Raw genomic sequence first — 18246 nt, 5'->3', positions numbered from 1 at the left:
TGCTGCTTGGCCTGCTGTGTTCATCCAGCCCTGCACCTTGTTGTCTCTTATTACAATCGAAGTGACAGGACAATGTCTGCGGTATTAATGGGTTTTGGTGCAGAGCTCTTCCACAAAGAACTGCCGTTTCCAATATTCTTTGTAAGGCAATTCTGAACAGGCTTAATACTTAGGGACTATCTCCAAATTGGGTTAAGTGCTTTGATAATTCAGAAAGTATGGAAGTAAAAGTAAATCTGTGTGTGGATACTGTTATATTGGAAAACCAGGACTTTTTTCTCGTTTGGGAATAGGTAGAGTGAGCAGTATGATGCTCTGTAAGTCCACTCCTCAAAGTGAATTAGCTCTTTCATCCTTCGCATTATAGGTGAAGAGACATATGGAGACATAGTATTCTAGAAATGCTATACAATCCATTCAACCTGCCCGAAACAATTATGGTCTCTCAGACACTTCATTCACCAGGATCCATAGAGTCAGCTAGAAGAGGCAGGGAAAAAGCAGATTGAAAAACGAAGTATAATTTGGGAGTAAAATGTGAAGAAATGTTATACCCAGCACCCCCAGGCAATCTTTACTGAATATAAATGTTATACTTCTCATAGTAAGAAAGAATGACTGTGACAAAATGTGCCTTTAAGAGGGATTTGTTCTGTCCTGTTTCTCTTGAAGAGGAGTGTTGTAAACTGGCGCTGAGATGTCTGCTCCATGGAAAGCAGGTAAAGAGCTTTGGGATTTTTTAGACAAAAGAAGCATGAGTGGGTAGAGTCAGGCTCACACAGATCCAAGGTTTTAATTTTGCTTTAACTTGTTGAAGTTGGGGGTTTTTTGGAGTCAAAGATGCTAGATACAGCTCTCTCCCTGTTGCTGCAAAAAGCTTGAGTTCTCTCTCTGTTGCTCAATTCATGCTTTCGGTTTTTTCCTTTTCCCTGGACTGGAGAAGATAGGAAGTGAGCAAATCTGTTTTGCTCAATTAGCCTTTGCCAAGGGTGTGTTTATAGGATGCTGCTATATTGGAACAGTTGATGAGTTGTCGTTAAATAATATATTATTTTGTTAAATATTTCAATAGAGTTAAAATACGCCAAATCTTCTTTATTAGTATTTTAACTGTGGTGTGAGAATAAAGTGTATTTTGCTTAAAGCCTAGTAGTTTGACCAATCAAATCACATTTGGAATGTAGTGCCTTACACTTGCCTTTAAATAAGATAAACGTTAAGGTCTAGGCTGTCTCCTTTTTATGTTCTGAGGGGGTTTGGTCTGGTCTATAACAGTGACACAGGAAAATCTCTCACACCACGTTGTTTGCTTCTCTGGCCTGGGATATTCTATTACAGATAGAAGTAGGAAAATGAAAGTTAAACATTAAAATAAAAAGTGTCTGTCCAACTTGTTGAAATTGGGATTACAAAGTATGACTAAATCCAACCTCAGACAGGAGACAATTTTGGACCAGAAATTAGCAATGGACTTGCAGGATGCTTCCTTTCCCTGAATATGATTTCTCAAAGACCCTTGAAGGGTCTAGGCCCGAAACGTCAGCCTTCCTACTCCTCTGATGCTGCTTGGCCTGCTGTGTTCATCCAGCTCTACACCTTGTTATCTCAGATTCTCCAGCATCTGCAGTTCCGACTATTTCTGTGCATATGTGCAGGCTTCCCTACCTTATTGAAGTCCCTGCTCCTGTCACAAGATGCAGTGAAGGCAATATCTCATTGTATGGTCTCACCTCACACACACCCAGCAGTCCAGTAGTGACACTTACTCAACATCCCGCTTCTTGATTATTCTTCCAGATTGCATGACCTCTGCTACTTTAGACACGATGGGGTCATAGTTCATGCTTGACACAGCAATTACCTCATCACTCCTAGAGAACATGGACATAAAATTAAGGCACTGTTCTTTTATTGTAAATATTTATTTTATGGAATCTTGCAGTGCATTAGTTTGAGGGAAGATCAGAAAAGCTACTAAAGAAGAAACAAGAGCCACCACCAGTTATCTAAACATGTAGCCCCAACTACATCGATTAACTTAAAAGGAGAGAAAAGATCAAAGCAGCAGAGTTAGTTTTGAAATTCGTTGAGCTGAAAGTGAACTTGTTAGCTTTTGGTCTTTGTCCCTGTGGGAAATGGGTAAATTTCAGAAACTGTTATTCTGATCAGACACCAGTGTCTGATTTCCAGAGGTTTTTTTTTGTTCAAGCATTCAATTTGAATCCCTCGATGTCCTCAGTATGTACTGTAAACATATATCTTGACATTTATTACTCATTCTGCAGATGCAGCAGTTGATATCACCACTGCACTTTTTTTTTACTTTTAATCAACCTATTCAGAGATGTTATGACATACCTCTGGAGCTGGTCAGGTGTGAACCTGAACATCCTGGACTCAGAGGCAGGTACACTATCATTGCACTAGTGTAGCCGTGAGCTATATTTATTTTTATATTTATTATTTTGAGTTGTCTGAATCCAAGAGTGCAGAGGGCTTTTGATTTGAAAAATATCGGGGGAGAATAATAGAATCCCTACAGAGCAGAAAGTGACCATTCAGCCCATTGTGTCTACACTGACCCACCAACAGCATCCCACCCAGACTCAATCCCCCCCACCCTATCCCTGTAACCCCTGGATTACCATGTCTAATCCACCTAGCATGCACATTATGGTGCAATTTAGCATGGCCACTCCACCCAACACAGGGAGAATGTGCAAACTCCACACAGACTGTTAACCAAGGCTGGAATTGAACCTGGGTCCCGTGCAGCAGCAGTGCTAACCACTGAGCCACTGTGCCACACTCTCCCTAAGCCTCTGGAGTCACTGCCATTGGGAATCAGCTTCCAGAGGCACAGGGCGGCTAGTGGGCAAGATATCGCTACCTGAATTATTTTTGCTGGCAGCTGAAACTGTATAAATCTAACAATTTTATAGATGTGGTAGGCAGTCACTGATTCAAGTCCAGCAGAATAATGATGCTGCTCTGCATTAGTTGTCGGAACAGCAGTTTTACTGCTCAGTCTGTCAGGGAATAAATCAATTGAAGCCAGCTGACAGAACGTAGCAGGTATCTTTAATTGATTCTTCACGTCAGTTTTGATGAAAGAGGTTTATATCTTTCACCTTCAATGCCTGGATGTAAACTGTTTACCCACTGCTCGCACCAATCCACCCCACCACACGCACACACACACACACACACACACACACACACACACCCACCAGCCGGTCCCAAAATCTATTAGGAAATCAATAGTGAGGAGATTTTAGTTTTAATTAAGCTTTTTAAAAAATCGTTCATGCTCTGTTATTATCCATTCTTTCTCCCACTTAAACTGATTAATTTGTTAGGCATTTTAAGTGGGCAGCTAATATTCAACCGTATTCCTGTGGGTCTGGAGTCACGTGTAGGCCAGACCAGGTAAGGACGACAGATTTCTTTCCCTAGAGGACCTTGGTGAATCAGATGTCAACCAGGACTTGATTCTGTTTTTAGGAATGGGTAGAGTGAGTAGTTTGAATATTGAATTCACAATTTTATCCTTCCCCGTAATTAATGATCTGATCACAGCTGCCTTTAATTGCTCATGAATGAGGGTGGAGCAGGTGATTGACTCCATACACTCAGAGAAGGTTCTAGAAAGATCCAAACTCCCTGGAGAGAGAAATGCAGGTTGAAATATTTGTAGATTCTAAGACATTTTAAGTTGGGCAAATGAACTTTGGATTTACAATCATTTCTATATTGCTCTGTGATAAATCGGATAAACATGATGTACAGCAACGAAACCCAACATGACAGAGTAGCAATTAAACTCTAAGAGCTGAACATAATTATTTTTAACAGCTAAGGGTATCAATATGGATATGAAACAAAAGGACAGTTGAAGTACAGGTCAACCTTGATGTAACTGAATAGCAGAGAAAGTTTGAGGGCCTGAATGGGATGTTCCTAAACTTCTTATAATCCTATGAGAGGTGCAGATCCACATTGCTAACGTGGTTAACTCTAACTGGCAATAGATTGGGAAAGGGGAAGGTGTACCATGGCTTGGGAAACTTTTACACTGGTTGCTGAAATTTAGCACACAAATGTAGTTGGTGGTGAAGAAGGTAGATGGTATGTTGGCCTTCATAGACAGAGGATTGCGTGCAGGAGTAGGGATGTCTTGCTGCAATTGGACAGAGCCTTGGTTGGATCTCGCCTGGAATACTGTGTGCAGTTTTGATCTCCTTATCCGAGGAGGGATATTCCAGCTACGGAGGGATATTCCAGCTATGGAGGGATGGCAACAAAGATTCACCAAACTAATTCTAGGGCAGGCAGGATTGATGTATGAGGAGACACTGGATCAGTTAGGACTACATTCACTGGAGTTTAGAAGAATGAGGGGGATTTCATAGAAACCTATAAAATTCTAACAGAGCTAGGCAGAATAAGTGCACAAAAAGATGTTCCCAATGACTGGAAGTCCAGAACTAGAGGTCATAACTTAAAGATGCAGGGCAAGCCTTTTAAGACTGAGATGAGAAGAATTTTTTTCACCCAAAGAGTGGTGAGCCTGTAGAGTTCTCTGTCACAGAAAGTGGTTGAGGCCAAAACATTGAATGTTTTCACTAGATATAGTTCTTAGGGTTAAAGGGATCAAATTATACAGGGAAAAAGCAGGAACAGGGTACTGAACTGATGGTCAGCCATGATCATACTGAATGATAGAGGAAGCTCCTATTCCTATATTCTATGTTTCTATATTTCTATTACAGCTGATAGGAGTCTTCTCTGAAAAGTAAAATTGTTTAAAGTGTAAGCGAACACAAGAACACAATTAGCAGGAGCAGGAGATTATTCAGCCCATCGAGCATCCTCTCCCATTCTGTATGATCATAGCTGATCTTGGGCTGCAACCCCATAAAAATGGGCAGCCAATCTTTGACAGAATACAGAGGACTCCCAGAGTTCCAACTCTTGTGAAGCGGCAAGTCTTTTCTATTGGAAAGCGGTGATCAGTACAATCAAGGATTCGGGAATCAGTTCAACTTTCATTGCTGGCTTTATAATTCAAGACAAAGCTGATTAACCTCTTCACTGCCAGAGTACTTGGCCACACACAGGTGAGAGAGTTAGTGATTCACTAGGTTTCACTTCAGTAAAGTAATGTGCTTTATAAGTCAGCGATTGTGCTCTGCATATGGCAAATTAAATAATGTAAATTAAAGCTGTCAATACATATATATCTATATGTGTCCCTATACATATATACATTAATACCTCCTCTTTCTCTAGAAATGCATACATCAATACCCCTGCCCTTATACCTTTATGTATTAATGTGTGTCCCTATACATTGATACCTGTGCAGCTATATACGCATACCACAATGCCTATGTACCTATACCTTTACACCTACGCTTTATACCTCTATATTTGTTCTTTATCACAGTTTGCGTCATACCTCTAACCATCTATAGTCACGCCTCTAAACTCTCTTTTTCACTCAGTTACATTAACTAATATAACAGATATCTTTAGCTCTATATATCTACACACATGATGATAAATTTTTATACATCTATAGGTCACAGCCCTCTCTACTCACCCTGATCTATATGATTGTGCCTCCAAACCTCTATTACACCATCTTTCTATTCCTATGATCCTATATTTCAATACCACTACAGCTCTAACATTGTACAGTTATATAAGTGTCCTAGTGACCTGTTAGGTCTACAGTTGCATTTCCATAACAATATTTCATGGAGTCATGCAATTTTGCAGCACATAAGGACGGCTACTTAACCCTTGGTGTCTATGCTAGCTCTTTGAAAGAATTACCTACTTATTGTCAGTCCTTCCCTCTTACTCCACAGTCCTGCGATTTTCCTTTCTTTCAGTCACTGAAATTATTGTTCAATTTTCTTCCAGCACCATTTCACCAACACATTCCAGATCACAACAACTTGCATATATAACAAAAACCTTGTTTGTTCCTATTCCAGTTATCTTAAAATTCATTCATTTATCCACATCCTTTCAAAGGAAAAAAGTAAGTTCTCCTTGTCTCCTGGCCAATACCTATCCCTGAACCAATATGACTAAAAACAGATTTCACAGGACATAGGAACGTAGGACGTGGCAGCAAGACTAGGCCATTCAGCCCTTCAAGGCCGTTACTTCATCAAATAAGGTTTTGGCTGATCTGGTTGTTGTGTCAACTCCACTTTCCTGCCTGCACGCCTTAATTCTTGCTTCACTTATTTATCAAAAATCTAACTCAGTCCTGAATAAGTTCAATGATCTATCCTCCACTGTTTAATGGGGAAAAGAATTCCACAGACTGTTGACTCTCTGAGAGGAAAGAATTATCTTCAACTCAAATCTTAACAGGGAGATTTCTTATTCTTAAACTGTTCTGGTATTCCCTAAAACAGGAAATATCTCCCAGTACCCATCCTGTTACATCTCATCAGGATCCTTTACATTTCAATAAGATCACTTTTCATTCAACTGAACTTCAATGGGTAAAGGCCCAACCTTTCTTCAGATGATAAGGAATATACTGAATGAACTTTCTCTGTTCTGCTTCTAAATGCAATTCTAACCTTGTTCATATAAGGAGACCAAATCTGTACACAGTGCTCCAGATATGGTCTCACCAAGCTGCAGTACACTGTATTACATCTTCCTGACTTGTATATTCCATTCCCCTTGTAGTAAATGCCAACTTATCAATATGTTTCCTAATCACTTGCTGTATCTGCACAACAGATGTTTAGACACTTAGCTATTATCATATTACTATTAATGAGATGTAATTGTGCACATAATGGCTGCTGCATTTCCCTGCTTTGTGACAGAGACTGTACATCAAAAGTATTTCATTGGCTGTAACACCCAGAGGTTGTGAAAAGTGCAATGTAAATGCAAGGTATTCCTCTCTAACTGATCTAACATCAGCTTCCCACTGATAATTGATAAATCAGCTGGCATTTGGATTCGGTTGAAGAGAGATCTGCCGGTGTTGCAAGGCATTTGGGCTGTACTGAGTGAGTGGCCGACAGTGGATAGAGAAGAGTTTAAACAGGGCTATGCGCATGTGAGTAGGAGTGGCTGTCAGCACCATGATTGGGAGAGACAGAGAGAAAAACTGTTGTCTTGATGGTTTACACCACCAATGAGCTAGACGCTCTGATATTACCTCCAGGTCTGGATGCAGTTGTTCATTCCAGTAGCTTTCCTAAATTGTAAAACAATTTAAGTTTTAACACTGGACACACACATAAGCATTATTTCATATAGAAAGAAACATCTATAAAGAGTCAAATATGTTAGTACAACGCATCAGAAGGGTCCATTCTGCTTGGTTCAATGGGTGATGAAAGATCGCTCATTATAACTTATCGAACAGAATTATCAAGGTCCATTTTGCATTCACAATCGTGCTATCTTCTACAGGGGCGGTGTCCAAGAATTTCTGTAAATCCTTTCCATGGAATTGTCTGTTCTAAAATTTGGTAAAAATAGAAGGGACTTCTGTATTTGGCACAACCCCTAAATAGGAAGTGGAGAAAGTCACTTCCTGTGCACTGCCCCTTTATGTCTGACAGTGGGGTCAGCACGCCTATCACCATCCTGAAGGTGTTCTGCATTAGGCACCATCCAGAGTCCATCTGTAAAAGCTTGGAAGGTTCAAGCCCCTAAATCATCTAATTGGTATCAACATGGCTGCGGATTAGCCTGCCCTCCCTGACTCTCCACCTTCCTTCACAACAGTTGTCTGGCTTGGGAACAGAGGCTAGAAGCCATTGCAAATGGTGTCTGCACCAATGCTTTTGGTCACCCATCTCCATTCAGACATGTCATCAGTGAACACCCAGCCCCAGGGAGGTTCCCTTCAGCCCCAGTTAAATCACTAGTTTGATGTGTCTTTGGAGTTTTTCAGGGAATGACGTCAACCAAATCAATCATAAAATGGCAGATCAGTAGCCTGATAGGGAGGTTTATTAATCTGGTGGAGGGGGGAAGACAAATGAACAGGTCAATTGACAAATTGATAATGAATATTTCAGGCATAGCGTGAAAAAGGAAATATGGAAGCATGATTAAGCAGGTACTGGCTGGTTGGGAATAAGGCTCAATGGATGTTGCCAGAAATGATTCAGTTGAGTGTTAGCTCCACTTTTGCTTTGACTGGAAATGGATGATTTCTGGCACAAGCCAGAAATATTTTGATGATACAACAGTGGTTGGCAGACGGCAAGGAAGACAATAAAAAATATCAGGAAGACAGACAATAAGAAATATCAGGAAGACACAGTCAGGTTGGTATAAGCTGGAATTTAATGTGGATAAGTCTGATGCAATGCACTATGAAAGGAAAGGAAGGTCTGGAAAGTGCATGTAGCAGAGGTCCCCTTATAATAGGCAACAGATCTTATAACATCAGCTTTACACCATTGCCCCCAAACATCATGATATTTGAGATGAAAATGATGAACCATGTGTGATGTATTGGTTACTGAATGTCCCTGAGTCTTCTTCTGACAAGGCTCTGTTAACTGGTGTTGGCAATGGCAGAGATCAGTGCAGAAAACAAGATGCCTGAGGAACTTTGTCACTGTTACTGAATAGAACCATTTTGAACAGTTTGTGGGTACTTGGAACCACTCCATGTTTGGATGTTGATGTGCATCCACATTTCCTACATCGCTGAGGTGAGTTCAAAGGTTCATTGGGGAAGCAAAGGTCAGAGGTCAGGTATACCCTTGCAGGGAACAGAATGGGTCATTCCCGTACCCTACTCCCACCTCAATGATGTTCCTCAGTGGAGTCATTATAATTACTGAGGGACAGAACTATTGTCTGCTACTCATCAGTTACTGAAGTTAGAATGGCCACTCATTGTGGAACGTCCTTTATCATGTTGTCTGAAGAAAATGAAGCATTTGATGATACAATGGTGACATTTTGCCACCACATGTTGGGAAATTATCCTGGCTAATGCTTTGTTAGTCAAAACTCCCTGCTAAATGGCCTTTCAATTGATTCAGAGTTATCAGCTTAAAGACACCCTTACTCTATACAATAATGCAACATGAATTAGCTGTCAAAGAGGATAGTCACATACTTGGTGTAGAAAGCCACAAACTTCCGCTCGTCCAGGTCCCCCTGAATGATGACATCATCGAATCCTTCCCCGTGACCTGCAAGAACCAATAATTGCAAAGACTGAAAGTTTTTCTATATCAGATAAATTAAGAGATATGTTGATAAATGGCATGGATTCATTGTGTGATGTGTCACTCACTAAAGAAACTGGCTGATTTTTCTAACAATGAATATATGCTGCTTCTCCTGAAATCCTTTATGGATCCTTCATTCTGAAGCCTGCGCTGTTTGTGTTATCTGCACATTTTGCGATTGTGCTTCTTATGCCCAAATCGAAGAAAAATGGTCCCGGCACTGACCCCTGTGATAGTGCCCTTGCAAATCCTCTCCAATCCACCCAATACTAATTAGCTATAACTCTTAGCTTAACAGCTTTTTTTTGTTATTTGTTCATGGGGAAATTTGCAAGGAAACGTAATACAGGAGCAAAATGCTGTTGACAGTAGAAATATAAACAAAGAAGAGAAAATGCTGGTGAGAAACAGAGTTAATATTTCCGGTCTGTGACATTTCATAAGAAATTAAATAGACTTTCGGAACATAAAAGGGTGGGAGAAAAGAAGGAAGGGCAGTATGGTAGGGTGAAAGGCAGGAGAGATTAAATATGATCATATAAATTAGGAGCAGGATTGGGTCAATCAGGCCCTCAAGCTTGCTCCACCATTTGATGTGATCTGAATTAATCTGACCGTACTTTCATGCCTACACCCATAACCTTAGATTCCTTCGTTAAACAAGAATCTATTAAACTCTGCCTTATACTCTGTTCAACTCCCTGCCTTGACCACTCTGAACTGCTTCTAACGTGATTTTGTCCTTTCTGAAACAAGAGACCAGAACTGCACGCAGATGTGATCTCAGCAATGTCCTATACAACTGTAGCAAAAATGAACTACTTTTAGTTTCCATTCTGCTTGTAATGAACAATAACATTCTAGCTGCCTTCAACTAATTCAGAGTTATCAGCTTAAAAACACCTTTACTCTACACAATAAAGCAACATGAATTAGCTGTCAAAGAGGATTGCATATTAACTTTTTGTAGTTCCCAGATCTCTCTGCATTGCAGTATTCTGCAGTTTAAGTAAAATCTCGTTTGTCTATTTTCCTGCCAAAATGAACAAGATCATATTTTACCACTTTATGCTTCATCTACCAACTTACCTTATTTATATTGCTCTGCAGACACCTTATGTCTTCTTCACAACATACTCTCCTACCTATCTTCGTGGCATTAGCAAATTTAGCAACCATATATATGTTCCACTGATGTGGATTATAAATAGTTGAGGCTCCAGCACTGATCCCTATCTGTCTGCACTCTATCTGTCACCTCTTACCCAAGTCAAAAATGACAATTTATCCCTACTCTCTGCTTCCAGTTAGCTAACTAATCCTCTATGTACACTAATATGCTCTCCTCTACACCATGAAATCTTATATTGCATAGTAACTTTTGAGGTCAAATGTCTTCAGAAAATGTGCATATACATCTATGGGTTCCATTTCATCCACATGGTTTATTACCTTCTAAAAGAACTCTAATAAATTAGTCAAATATGATATCCCTTTCATATTTATAAATTAGATTTCATAAGTGTCACATCAAAATCTCCTTAATAATAGATGCCAGCACTTTTCTGATGACAGATGTTAAGCCAGCTCGTCTGTAGTTTCCTGATTTCCATCTCCTTCCTGAGCTTGAAGAAAGGAGTTACTTTCACAATTTTCCAATCTCTGGGACATTTCCAGAATCTTGTGAATTTCGCAAAATTGAAATCATCCAGTCTCTCAGCAACTATTTCTTTCAAGAGCCGAAGATGAAGTCCATCAGGACATGGGAATATTGCCAGCCTTTAGTTCTAATAATATAGTATGTTTCCTTTCCTTTGTGGTTACAATTGTTTAAAGCTCCTCATTGTCTCACCCATCTTGATTTATTATTATTGCCAGGATGATATTTTGCCCACCATAGCGAAAAGATTTGCAAAATGTCTGTTCCACTTCCTTGCTTTCTATTACAAATTCAACAGGCTCACTTATTAAAGAACTGACACCATTTTAGTCTTTTCCTTTTTGAATATCATTTTTATATTTTAGTTAGCTTCCTCTCATGCCCTAATTTCTCCCTTTTGTTTCGTCAGTATTTGTCTTTTTTTTTGGTATTGTGTAATTTTCTGTTTTGCTACTAATCTTCATAGAATTGGTTGCATTTTCTTTCAATTTCATCTGCTGACTTTCTTAGTTAGCCATGGGTGGTGCGTACTTCCTCGAATGTATTTTTCCCCACTAGGATATATCTTTGCTGAGTGTGAAGTAGTTTCATAAATGTCTGCCATTGCATCTCTCCTGACCTATTCCTTTACCTGATTCCCAGTTCACATTAGCCAGCTCTGCCTTCATACTCTCATTGTTGTTGTCATTTAGGTTTAAAACACTAGTCTTAGACCCACACTTCTCTCCCTCAAACGGAACGTGAAATTCAATCATGTTATGGTCACTTTTCCCGAGAGTTGTTTAGGATATGAGCTCGTTAATCCTTCCTATCGCATTGCACATTACCAGATCTAGAATAGCCTGCTCAATGTTTGATTCCAGAACTTGAAGAAATTGTCCCAAAAATACTCCATGACTTCATTCTCCAGAACACCTTTGCCAATCAACTACTTCAGCCAATCTACACCTAGATTAAAATCACCCATGATTATTGCCATACCTTTCTCACACTTCCCCATTATTTCTCCTACAAACAGGAAAAGCACCATGGTCCATGATTTCTCCCCTTGTCCCTGCCACCATTCAATCTGATCATGTGACCCCAAGCTTCCAGCACATGTCATTTTAATTATCCGCTTTGCCACCTTCTATTTGTTTTAGTGAAGCGTGAACAATTGCACCTTATCTCAACGCACCTGCCAGTCTTGCTCAGCACCTTCATTCAATTTACAGTTTTCTTCATCACAGAAAACCTTGATGGGACTGGAGCAATTTACCAATGTATCCTTCTTGCCTCCCTTTACCTGCCAGGTTTCCTGTGGCCATTTTGACTTGAGTTAAAACAGGAAGCTTGTATAACTGAATGACAGACTCACCTCCCAAAAGCCCACTAATCCCTGCCTGTCATCCCACACCTGTTACATAAAATATGAATGGATTGAAGGAGTTTGAGCTCAGGTTTCAAATTTTTAACAATTTAATTTCACGCCCTTGACCTAAAACAACTGTTTTTGAGGATTAAAAATAACTTTCAAATCCTGAAGTCTTACAATGGCCAACCTCCAAGATACCTTATCAAAAACCTGAATCCTAATTATTGACTTTCCTTAAACCATCCTTTGATTTATTTTCCTTCCACTTCACTTGGTTCTATTCCAATGTAAGCAGTGTTCTCCTTTCCAGTTCTGATATCTATTCAACAGCTGTATCCGATATGTAACAGACAGAGAGGGTCTGAAACATTGGTCTGGATTTTGTATTCAGAACAACAGTAGGGCCAACAGAGCCGTTATTGCCTTGCCCTTCTCACACTTCCCCACTATTTATTTCTGTTCTTCCTATTATTGCAGATTAAATCAAACAATAACTTTCGGTGTCTGCATATGCATTGTGAAACAGGGATATCTGGAACTCGCAGCCCTGATTAACCTGCTGCTCCACAGGCTGTGCTGTAACAGTACTAAGTCAGAGAAGGTCCTAGAGGACTAGAAAATAGTTAATGTAACCCCCCTGTTTAAGAAGGGAGGGAGGCTACAGTACTAAGGTTATCAACTTGGCATTGCAATTATTGTAAGGTTGTGAAGTTGCTCTGCTTGCCCACTTAACATAACAGAAAATGTTAGGGCTGATGTTTTCAAATGCATGTAAAGGTTGAATGCAAAATCAGTCATAATTACTGCTGAACACCTCTCTGGTCCTGAAAACTTTATTTTACACATGTGGAATTTCATTCATTCCTTAGGAATTAGTTATTATTGGAAAGTTGTTGAAGTAGTAAAGATTATTATTCTGTATCGTCTCTTCTGCTTTTTTATAATTTGAGTTATTTCCCCCTCTTTTTATTTTGCTTTCTGTGCCTGATTTAAATCTAATTTATACTTCCTGATTTAGACTTGCTTGTCTCAATGGCATTCTTCAATTGACTTGATTCAAAAGCCAACCACTGCTTGTCCTTCTCAACCATCTTGCAGATCTTCCATACCGGCGTACAGGCCTGCAGTTACAGCACTAACACTCGGTTACAATTCCCTGCTGCTGAAGAGGCTATGAAAACTCTTTGTGGGTAGCTCTCAGCTTAGAGAACTGTAAGCTGAATCTCTTCACTGCTGACTGCAAAATCTAAGCTATTGAGTTATCTGTGCAGAAGCTAAAGGATCTTCTATCTGTTTCCAACATATTCATTCTTATTTACAGATTCGTACAGTCATACAGCATGGAAACAGACCCTTCAGTCCAACCAGTCCATGCCGAACATAATCCCAAACTAAACTAGTCCCACCTGCCTCCGCTTGGCCCAGATCCCTCCAAACATTTCCTATTCATGTCCTTATCTAAATGTCTTTTAATTGTTGTAACTGTACCCGCATCCATAATATTCCTCTGGAAGTTTATTCCACACATGAATCACTCTCTTTGTAAAAAAATTTGCCCCAACGTCATTTTTAAATCTTTGGTGACAGCCAATACCCATACTCAAAGGTCTGAGCAATAAAGGCAAGTGTGCTAAACGCCTTCTTGACCACCCTATCTATATTTGATGTAAACTTCAAAGAATTATGTACCTGAATCCCTAGATCTGTCAGTTCTACAACGCTACCCAAGGCCCTACTTTTAATTGCCTTTGTTTGTTTTACCAAAATGCAATACCTCGCATTTATCCAAATTAAACTCCACCTGGCACTCTTCAGCCCATTGACCCAATTGAACAAGATCTCTCTGTAATCTTAGATAACTTTCTTCGCTGTCCACTAGACCACCAATCTTGGTGTTATCCACAAACTTATTAACCATGCATTCCATATTCTCATCTAAGTCATTTATATAAATGACAAACAAAAGCGGACCCAGTACTGATCCCTGTGGAACACCTCTGGTCACAGGCTTCTAGTCCGAAAAACAACCCTCCACCATCACTCTCTGTTTACTGCCGTTAAGCCAATTTTGTAAACAATTGGCAAGCTCACCCTGAAACCCGTGAAATCTAACTTTACTAATTAGCCTACCATGTGGAAATTTTACTACAATTTCCTAATCATTATTCTTCATTTATAAGAAGGGAAAGATTATTTATTGCTGTTGGAACTGAAATCTGATTTTGCGGCAGTGAAATTCTGAAATCCTTGGGACCCAGTTGCAAAGATTTCTTTCAGGTAGCAATGGTTTGATACCCATCCACTTTATGTAAATATTCCTGAAATGTGAAAAGTTTGGGTGACATTACCTGCATAGCGAATACTTTTCCCAAACATAGCTGTCCAGAAGTATGGCACTGTGTTAATTTCAATTCCTTTCCCCAGGATGTTGAGAGCTGCTATTCGACCTGGGGAGGGCATTAACATAGGGACAATCAGTTAGTATAAGACTATAGGAAATAGAAACAGGCGATTCTACTCTGTGTATCAATGAGATCATTGCTATTTTCTTCTTTAACAGCATTTTGCTGCACTATTCCTGTATCCCTTGACGTTTTTAATATTTGTAAATCTATTAGTCTTGAACATACTCAGTGACTGAGCCTACACAATCCTCTGGAATTGAGAATTCCAAAGATTCAACACCCTCTGAATGAAGAAACCCTTCCTCATCTCAGTCCTCAATGGCCAATCCTTTATTCTGGGACCATGTCTCCTGGTTCTACAGCCATCCAACCAGGCAATAACATCCTTTCTGCCCCATTGATCACTGCAAGGTCATCTCTCATTTTTCAATGTTCTAGAGAATATAACCTACATCTATTTGATCTTTCCTCATGGGACATACCCCTAACCTGCAGGAATTTAGTCTGGTGAATGCACTCCCACCATGTATAAGGAAACCAAAACTGCACACAATACTCCTCTTCATAACTTACTATCCTACCTATCTTTATGTCATCAGCAAACTTGTGAATCTTACCTTTGGTCCCTCATCTAAATCATTTATATAAATTGTATGCAGTTGAGGACCCAGCACCAACTCCTATGGTACACAACTCATTACATCTTGCCAAACTGAAAAGCATTTACACCCGCTTCCAGCTAATCTTCTATCCATGCCAATATGCTAAGCCCCTACATTCACATTCACACCAGTCTCTCAGTAAAGAAATTCCTCCTGAATTTCCTATTGAAAATATGAGTTAGCTGCCTTAGATTTATGGCCTTTAGAAAATGCTGCTTCTACTTTACATCTGTCCTATCGAACACTTTCATTATCTTAAATAGCTGTTAGATCACCCACTAAGCCTTCTCTTCATTAGAGAACAGGGCGCCAGCCAGTTAAATCTTTCATGATATTTACAGCCGCTCAGTTTTGCCAGCTTCATTATGAACCTACTTACATTTACATTAATGCCTTGAAGACCCTTTTTATAAATATGGAAATTAGAACTGATCACAGTATGTAATCGTTAGCCGTAAAGTATAATATCAGTTTAGCATGATTTTCATACTTTTCAAACCTATTTAGAAATTAACCTCAGTTCTTGGTTTTCTTTGTTATGAATTTATTACCCTCTGCTGCTTACTTTCATGTTTTTTCTAATATCTAGGTCATTTGTATTCTTGTATCCTATTCAGACAGTTATTATCCAACAATATATTGTCTTTTAATTCTTCCAACAAAAATGTACCTTCTCACATGTATTCTCTTCCATTCTATGGGTTCTCTTTTCGAAGTCTGGTCCTTTGGTTCATTGTCTGCTGATGATTCATTTTGAGCAATTTTCTTTGACAACTTTTTAATCAGTGGTTTGTCATTGTCTTTCATTCCAAGGGGCACAGTGACTACCTCAGCTGGAATGGGAATTGAACCTACACTGTTGGCATGATTCTGAACCACATGATTGCTGCCTAAGCTAACTGGCTCCCCCTCTCGTGCATGCATACTGAAATGAATTTGTCAATTAAACACTCAATCTGCAAGTTTATTAATGTCTTCTGGTACATTGTTACCTTTTTCCCTTTGTGTCCACTACATTGTCCAATTTGGTATAATCCCAATATTTTAATCAAGAAACACTGAAACTCTGAAGCTTTAAGAAATTTGCATCATTTATTTTACTCACCCTTACAATGTAACTTGGAGGTGAAAGGTTATCTGTGGAATGTTCAGTTTGAAACTGAGGAGGAGGTGCACTGGTAATCCCAAAGTCCCAGGTTAATACTCTGGGGATATGGGTTTGAATTGCACTATAGCAGATGGTTTAAATTTGAATTTAATAAAATCTGGAATAACAAAGCTAGCCTACTAGCAACCGTCAATTGCAATAGTGCTGTTGATTGTCATAAAAACTCATCTGGTTCGCCAATGACCTTTAGGGAAGGAAATTTGCTGTATCCACCTGGTCTGGCCTACACATCAATCCAGACACACAACAATGTGGTTGATTATAGTCCCACAGCAAAGGGTTGACTCTCAAATGGCCCTAACGATCCATGCAGTTAAAGCAGCAATTTGGGATGGGCAATAAATGCAGGCCACATCAGCGACATCCATCTCCCATAAAAAAAATTAAAAGAGAAAAGACAATGGAACTAGTGTCTGGGATATACAAACAGGCTACATTTCAGTAGCTTGTTTTGAGTAACAAAGCAGGGCGAGAAAGCAATATGGACATATAACAACAACAATACTGGAAGCTCTTTTCTCTCTTTATCGCCTTCAAGCTCAGAAACTAGTCAATAAAGTGCGATAAAAGTGATTCACTGAAAACGCCAGGATATCTGCAGCTTCTCCATTACAGAAGAAACCAGTCACCAGCTAAACATTTGGACTCAAGGTTCACTTGAAGAATAGCTTCTTCCCTGCTATCATCAACATTATGAAGGGATCTCTTATATATTAGAGTGGATTTTTCTCTGCACCTTCTCTGTAACTGTAACATTATATTCTGCATTCTGTTCTGTTACCCTGATGTACTTATGTAAGGTATATTTTGTCTGGTTAGCATGCAAAACAATACTTTTCATTGTATCTTGGTATGTGACAATAATAAATCAAACCAAATCACTCTTGTAACTCAGACTTTAAAAATCTGTAATCAGCACGTGCTTTCATCATCATCTTTGTATCAGATACCCCACCACTCTTCTTTGTGAGCTCCTTACCTTTCGTCTGTGTATTTGATGTTGCTTTTTTCATTATTTGTCTTTTTTTACACTCAAGAGCACATTAGAATTGTTCTCTCTTACATTTTTGATTAACTAAGTTTAATTGAAGTGCGATAGCTGCACGCTAAAAATGAGATATTCATTGTGACTGACTAAGAGGGCCTTAAAACAAAGAAGGGAGCCAATTAATGTGTCAATTATCTCCCTTCTCTTTCTATCTGAAATGTCTTTATACTTTATTGAACTTTTCTTTTAATATTAGAACCACCTTGTTTGTCTCCCTGATCGATATCAAAACAAACTATTTAAAAATACTGCCATTTTGTGGCTACTGCTTGTGAGTTTAGTCTGTGTTTCCCCTCAGTGGCTCCACTCTTATGTTTGCAGAAGTAAGCACTACCAGCTGATGGTTGGTATGGAGAGCTGAGACCAGTCCTTCCCTTCTCTGATGGCTCTAAAGGGCAGCTTTTTGAGTTTGCTCTATTATTCGATCATGACCGATCTAATTACGGGTTAACTCGATTTTCCAGCCTGTACCCTCGGCTCCCCTGCCAATCCAGTCAATGAATTTTGTTTTTTTTACATCAGGTTTCCTGCACTTGTAGTCTTCATTTTCAGGTCAATTGCCTTCATTTCTAGTCAATTACATTTGACAGACTTAGTCTGTCTGATTGTCCCTCCAGGAGACTACGTGACTTTTGCAAGTTGGAGCAGTTTTGCTTTCTTACCAAAGAGAACTTTTTTTTACACCAGAGAGGCAGCTTTTG

General features: G+C 39.4%; 1 protein-coding gene across 2 annotated transcripts in view; it reads right to left on the bottom strand.

The window, feature by feature from the left end:
• Nucleotides 1-1762: 1762 nt before the first annotated feature.
• Nucleotides 1763-18246, bottom strand: part of LOC109920459 (apoptosis-inducing factor 3) — a 121933-nt gene continuing 105449 nt past the window's right edge. Inside the window, exons 17-20 of one of the 2 annotated variants that reach the window (XM_048611544.1) lie at nt 14611-14709; nt 9134-9209; nt 7205-7243; nt 1763-1871 (exon numbers count right to left, since the gene is read on the bottom strand). In XM_048611544.1, the coding sequence (XP_048467501.1) occupies nt 1763-1871; nt 7205-7243; nt 9134-9209; nt 14611-14709 (323 nt within the window). The remainder of the gene's footprint in view (nt 1872-7204; nt 7244-9133; nt 9210-14610; nt 14710-18246) is intronic. The other variant, XM_048611545.1, reaches the window with a different exon arrangement.

The sequence above is a fragment of the Rhincodon typus genome, chromosome 24, assembly GCF_021869965.1.
Source record: "Rhincodon typus isolate 14 chromosome 24, sRhiTyp1.1, whole genome shotgun sequence".
Lineage (NCBI taxonomy): Eukaryota > Metazoa > Chordata > Chondrichthyes > Orectolobiformes > Rhincodontidae > Rhincodon > Rhincodon typus.
This window is presented reverse-complemented; position numbering and strand designations above follow the sequence as displayed.